We start from the raw sequence: 7,232 nt of genomic DNA, 5'->3' as shown, positions 1-7,232 counted from the left end.
GGCCACTTATACGGGGAGGGTAGTGAGGACTAGTAGGAAAGCTGGGGCAGTATTTTTTGTGGAACTCACTCGCGAGAAGATTGATTATCCGATACCTTATGGATTAGTGCTTGGGATGAGTGGAGCTTGGGAAGATGCGAATGATTCCTCAGTTAGAGTGGAGGCAGAGGCCGTTGTGGGAGCTGAGGATACAGTGGTTAGACCAGGGACTGGCAGAAAGGATAAGGGCCCGATGCCCATGGAGCGCGAGATTGTAGGGCCATCTAGGCGGGCCGAGTCAGAGCTTCCTCTTCCAGTGAATGATCCTTTACCGACTGTCACTAAAGTAGCAGACTGTTTTGAGGTCCCGGCGCCGCCGAAGCCCCCTATCTCGTGGGTGGATCTTACTTATGAGGAGAGCGATCCATCTATGTATGTTGATGAGGATGAGGATGAGGTTACCTCGAAGATGGATGCTGCGTCAGAAGGAACTTGTGGAGCATGTGGAGGTCCCCCATGTTATTGTAGTTGCTAGAGTATGATCAGATTAGTTTTGTTGTATAGGGACTTGATATCTTTCTTTTGGTGGTTGTTCTTAGTTCATTTTGGATGACTGTAACTATACTTATATGGTCAAGATGATTTCTGTCTTGGTGGGTCCATGTTCCATTTTTTTGACGTGACCATGGGGATTAGTATTTCTTGGAGCAGTACTTGTACATGTGTCTGACGAGAATACCCCAGGGGTATGAGCGATGCCTGATAGGTCTCATAGCCCCTGCATATTTTATATTTGGATATTTTAGTTTATCGCCTCACAACTATTTCAGTTTGTTATAATTATGATGTAATTAATTATGACAATTATCGTTTGTGTTACGCTTTGGATTTACATTAGATGTTTTTTGAAAAAAAAATGCACTCACGCTGTTAAAAATTGGGGTGTTACACTAGAGGTAGACAAATTTGCCACACCCGCCCGTAACCGGCCGACCCATACGGCCCATAAGCAAATGGGTGGTTTGGATCGGGTTGTCGGATTCCGCAGGTGAACTTCAATGCATATACACGGTTTACAATGGTCGGGTTCGGGTGAAGAAATTGGATCCATCGGCAACCGTAACCGACCGTCCAATATATATGAGATTGAGGCCCAACCTTCCTCTCCATATTTTGGCCCAGTCCATTTCAACTTTTCATATAAAATCACTACTTCTATCAAACTCTAGCCGCCCAACAAACCCTAGCCGCCCAGAAAACCCTTGCTCTGCATCTTTTCTCTCGTTTTCAACTATCATTTTCTTTTCCTTCGAAACCTTCCTTCGAGAACCCAGTAACACATCTTAGAAGCTCTTGACCTCTCTTTTATTCACTTCATTATATTATACTCTTTTCGATCTCACATCTTCAACCACAAATGGAAAAGGGGCAAAAAAGTGTTGGACAAAGCTCACAACTGCACATAGAAAGGTACTCGTAGAAAGTTTTATGATTTCCTTATTATTTTTTACAATTAGGGTTTATTTTTTATAACTAGCATTCTCATCTTATTAAACTTTCTATGATCAGGAGCATCTTTTTTGTTTGTTGGCTCAGAGCAAGAAGCTTATAATGTAAGGTTAGAGTTCTATGAGTATTTTGTTGATTGTATTCTGCACGTTTTTTTTTTTTAAGTTTTTGGTCAAAGTGTTTACTTTCAATAGCTTATGCCTCTTTTAGTTTCAAATTTTTTTAAATACTTAACTATTAATTTTTAACTATAACTTTTATTTTGTGTGAGGCTTTCTGTTGTAGCAGAGAAAAACTACTAGAATCAAAGAAAAGTAAGTTCTATGATTCTTTTTAATATTTTTTAAAACTTGAGTTTGTTGTTTATGAACCAATGAATAATTTCTAATTCTTATGTTTGTATGGTTATGTGTACATGATATTGTGTGTTTGTATGGTATGCATATATCACAGTATCTCAGAAAGTGCATACTGATGCCAAACAAGAAAGTTATCTTCTAAATAACTGTATGTTGACATTTTATTTTCTGTTTGAAAATGTAGGGTTTATAGATTGTTTTGTGTATTAATATTTTGCAGCAAGTTACTCTAACCGGTGATATTGTTGTGCAGTTGAAAGAGCTAAGACAATGTCATATAGAGTTTAAAATAGAAAGTAAATTGATTTTGCATGTGGGAGTTTGAAAGGTACTTTTGTGTTTTCTTACAACTCCTTATAGATTTCCTTACAAAAGATTTCATTGAAACATAGATGTTATGAATGTTCCTTCTCTTAACTTTCCACCATTTTCTGCTAAGATTTCATTACATCACACACAATGAATAATTTCTAATTCTTATGTTTGTATGGTTATGTGTACATGATATTGTGTGTTTGTATGGTATGCATATATCACAGTATCTCAGAAAGTGCATACTGATGCCAAACAAGAAAGTTATCTTCTAAATAACTGTATGTTGACATTTTATTTTCTGTTTGAAAATGTAGGGTTTATAGATTGTTTTGTGTATTAATATTTTGCAGCAAGTTACTCTAACCGGTGATATTGTTGTGCAGTTGAAAGAGCTAAGACAATGTCATATAGAGTTTAAAATAGAAAGTAAATTGATTTTGCATGTGGGAGTTTGAAAGGTACTTTTGTGTTTTCTTACAACTCCTTATAGATTTCCTTACAAAAGATTTCATTGAAACATAGATGTTATGAATGTTCCTTCTCTTAACTTTCCACCATTTTCTGCTAAGATTTCATTACATCACACACAATGAATAATTTCTAATTCTTATGTTTGTATGGTTATGTGTACATGATATTGTGTGTTTGTATGGTATGCATATATCACAGTATCTCAGAAAGTGCATACTGATGCCAAACAAGAAAGTTATCTTCTAAATAACTGTATGTTGACATTTTATTTTCTGTTTGAAAATGTAGGGTTTATAGATTGTTTTGTGTATTAATATTTTGCAGCAAGTTACTCTAACCGGTGATATTGTTGTGCAGTTGAAAGAGCTAAGACAATGTCATATAGAGTTTAAAATAGAAAGTAAATTGATTTTGCATGTGGGAGTTTGAAAGGTACTTTTGTGTTTTCTTACAACTCCTTATAGATTTCCTTACAAAAGATTTCATTGAAACATAGATGTTATGAATGTTCCTTCTCTTAACTTTCCACCATTTTCTGCTAAGATTTCATTACATCACACACAATGAATAATTTCTAATTCTTATGTTTGTATGGTTATGTGTACATGATATTGTGTGTTTGTATGGTATGCATATATCACAGTATCTCAGAAAGTGCATACTGATGCCAAACAAGAAAGTTATCTTCTAAATAACTGTATGTTGACATTTTATTTTCTGTTTGAAAATGTAGGGTTTATAGATTGTTTTGTGTATTAATATTTTGCAGCAAGTTACTCTAACCGGTGATATTGTTGTGCAGTTGAAAGAGCTAAGACAATGTCATATAGAGTTTAAAATAGAAAGTAAATTGATTTTGCATGTGGGAGTTTGAAAGGTACTTTTGTGTTTTCTTACAACTCCTTATAGATTTCCTTACAAAAGATTTCATTGAAACATAGATGTTATGAATGTTCCTTCTCTTAACTTTCCACCATTTTCTGCTAAGATTTCATTACATCACACACAATGAATAATTTCTAATTCTTATGTTTGTATGGTTATGTGTACATGATATTGTGTGTTTGTATGGTATGCATATATCACAGTATCTCAGAAAGTGCATACTGATGCCAAACAAGAAAGTTATCTTCTAAATAACTGTATGTTGACATTTTATTTTCTGTTTGAAAATGTAGGGTTTATAGATTGTTTTGTGTATTAATATTTTGCAGCAAGTTACTCTAACCGGTGATATTGTTGTGCAGTTGAAAGAGCTAAGACAATGTCATATAGAGTTTAAAATAGAAAGTAAATTGATTTTGCATGTGGGAGTTTGAAAGGTACTTTTGTGTTTTCTTACAACTCCTTATAGATTTCCTTACAAAAGATTTCATTGAAACATAGATGTTATGAATGTTCCTTCTCTTAACTTTCCACCATTTTCTGCTAAGATTTCATTACATCACACACAATGAATAATTTCTAATTCTTATGTTTGTATGGTTATGTGTACATGATATTGTGTGTTTGTATGGTATGCATATATCACAGTATCTCAGAAAGTGCATACTGATGCCAAACAAGAAAGTTATCTTCTAAATAACTGTATGTTGACATTTTATTTTCTGTTTGAAAATGTAGGGTTTATAGATTGTTTTGTGTATTAATATTTTGCAGCAAGTTACTCTAACCGGTGATATTGTTGTGCAGTTGAAAGAGCTAAGACAATGTCATATAGAGTTTAAAATAGAAAGTAAATTGATTTTGCATGTGGGAGTTTGAAAGGTACTTTTGTGTTTTCTTACAACTCCTTATAGATTTCCTTACAAAAGATTTCATTGAAACATAGATGTTATGAATGTTCCTTCTCTTAACTTTCCACCATTTTCTGCTAAGATTTCATTACATCACACACAATGAATAATTTCTAATTCTTATGTTTGTATGGTTATGTGTACATGATATTGTGTGTTTGTATGGTATGCATATATCACAGTATCTCAGAAAGTGCATACTGATGCCAAACAAGAAAGTTATCTTCTAAATAACTGTATGTTGACATTTTATTTTCTGTTTGAAAATGTAGGGTTTATAGATTGTTTTGTGTATTAATATTTTGCAGCAAGTTACTCTAACCGGTGATATTGTTGTGCAGTTGAAAGAGCTAAGACAATGTCATATAGAGTTTAAAATAGAAAGTAAATTGATTTTGCATGTGGGAGTTTGAAAGGTACTTTTGTGTTTTCTTACAACTCCTTATAGATTTCCTTACAAAAGATTTCATTGAAACATAGACGTTATGAATGTTCCTTCTCTTAACTTTCCACCATTTTCTGCTAAGATTTCATTACATCACACACAATGAATAATTTCTAATTCTTATGTTTGTATGGTTATGTGTATATGATATTGTGTGTTTGTATGGTATGCATATATCACAGTATCTCAGAAAGTGCATACTGAAGCCAAACAAGAAAGTTATCTTCTAAATAACTGTATGTTGACATTTTATTTTCTGTTTGAAAATGTAGGGTTTATAGATTGTTTTGTGTATTAATATTTTGCAGCAAGTTACTCTAACCGGTGATATTGTTGTGCAGTTGAAAGAGCTAAGACAATGTCATATAGAGTTTAAAATAGAAAGTAAATTGATTTTGCATGTGGGAGTTTGAAAGGTACTTTTGTGTTTTCTTACAACTCCTTATAGATTTCCTTACAAAAGATTTCATTGAAACATAGATGTTATGAATGTTCCTTCTCTTAACTTTCCACCATTTTCTGCTAAGATTTCATTACATCACACACAAAGGAGAATACAAAATATACTGAGAAAGCTTTTGAAATATTTCAATTCCACTGTTATTTTGTTTCTTTAATTTGCATTATCTGTGCAGAAACTGCTGAAATCACTAGGAAATCCTCATGGTGCAGCAATATTCCTTTGATTACTGTCATTTTAATAAGGTTGATTAAGATGTAATTTATGTAATTTATACTTGAGAGTATTTGTATTGGTTGTGTGAATTTAATTTATACTTGAGAATTTTAATTTGTATTGGTTGTGTGAATGTAATTTGTATTGATCATGTGAATGTGAATTTGTGATTTAATATTTGGCTTGGATTTTGTGGCCAATGTAAATGCAATGTCTTGAGAACAATAATACAATAAATCTTTGATTGGATTATATTTTGATTAATATTGTAATAAAAAATTGTGATATAAAAAAATTGAATTTATAAAACAAAAATTGAAGTTATAAAACAAAAATTGAAGTTATAAAACAAATATGAGTCTGATTGGCAGGTTGGACCATTTATTTTAATAGGCCAGAGTTGTCTTAAATATAACAAACTATATTGGGTTAAATTATTTTTTATGGTTAGGTCAAATTATTTTATTTTTTTTCAAATGAAAAAAAAGGTCCAACAAAGTCCAGAAGTCCAACCCGTTTTGACGCACCCGTTCACAACCGTCACCCAGTGGCCCGAACCCGACTGGCCCGAAATAAAAAACGGACGGGATTGGGCCCATTGATACCACCCGAGGATTCAATCGGGTTTTGGTTTTTTGACCCGAATCCGACCGTATCCGACCCATGTCCACCCCTAGTAAACACTACATCCTCGAGCAACAAAGCATCAAGTCTCTAACAATATGTCATCAATCCGCCTTCAACAACATGTTTTGCAGTCCACCTATATGCTTTTGGAAGATGTGCAGGAATCGCTCCTCTATCATCCCGCTTACAGATGCTAGTTAAGTGCTCGTAAATTCAACTCTGTACCATAAATAACACCATATATAACACAACTTAATAAATAAATAAATAACACAATTTAATATAAATCATATAAATGTAAGAGTGTAATGTAACCTCCTAACTGTTGAGTGTCGTTAACATCTCCATCTCTTAAATTGTCATAAAGGAAAATCAATGTCGCTGTACCCCATGAATAGTGCTGCTAACTTAATGCAACATGCACGTTCTAACCGCACACTCAAACTAGTTAGTTTACATGAGACAACTATATAAATCACACAACCATTACAGTCTATATTGGAAACATTTATTATAATTAATCTCAGCTAGTGTTTCCTCCCATGTTGCACCTAAGTACTCATGTGCAGCTCTTGCAATATTATTAGTGTTAATATTCACAGGTGCATCAAAAAAATTACCATGGGTGAGATGTGAAGAATAGTCGCGACGTCGTCCAATGTGATGATAATTTCTCCAAATGACAAATGAAATGAGGTGGTCTCTCCATGTCACCTTTCAACAAATGTAGATATTAGACCAACATCAATAATAGTGAGATAAGCTGAAGACATGTGTAACAGCTCAAATTATCGAATCCAATGTTGTACAGGATTTGGCACCAGAACTTCAGCAAACTTCTACAGCTTCAACCCATGAGTAGTAATCTTTAACAGCCCACGATCCTATGAGTAGTTACAAAACATAACAATAAATACTTATTCTTATTTAAATAAACAATTAATTAAAATATATTTCTCATTCCCATAGTCTCTGAGCCACGTGGTATTCATACTGTGTCAACACATATGTCACCACCGGTCCTCTGGGGAATCTGGGTTGTTGATCCTGCTTAG

At 33.6% G+C, this 7,232-nt stretch overlaps 1 protein-coding gene across 1 annotated transcript; it reads left to right on the top strand.

The window, feature by feature from the left end:
- Positions 1–115: 115 nt before the first annotated feature.
- On the top strand, positions 116–5,727 carry LOC105852580 (uncharacterized). The gene is made up of 4 exons (XM_073363674.1): positions 116–1,449; positions 1,549–4,845; positions 5,216–5,290; positions 5,510–5,727. Exon 1 carries the CDS (start codon positions 116–118, stop codon positions 512–514), a length of 399 nt encoding a protein of 132 aa, XP_073219775.1. The 3' UTR covers positions 515–1,449; positions 1,549–4,845; positions 5,216–5,290; positions 5,510–5,727.
- Positions 5,728–7,232: the final 1,505 nt, after the last annotated feature.

This window comes from Cicer arietinum, chromosome 7, assembly GCF_000331145.2.
Source record: "Cicer arietinum cultivar CDC Frontier isolate Library 1 chromosome 7, Cicar.CDCFrontier_v2.0, whole genome shotgun sequence".
NCBI classification, from domain to species: domain Eukaryota; kingdom Viridiplantae; phylum Streptophyta; class Magnoliopsida; order Fabales; family Fabaceae; genus Cicer; species Cicer arietinum.
The sequence above is the reverse complement of the archived record's forward strand: the minus strand, read 5'-3'. Positions and strand labels throughout refer to the sequence as shown.

Coding starts and splice junctions, on each gene's coding strand:
- LOC105852580 (XM_073363674.1), top strand. CDS start 116: ATGAGTGGAGCTTGGGAAGATGCGAATGATTCCTCAGTTAGAGTGGAG.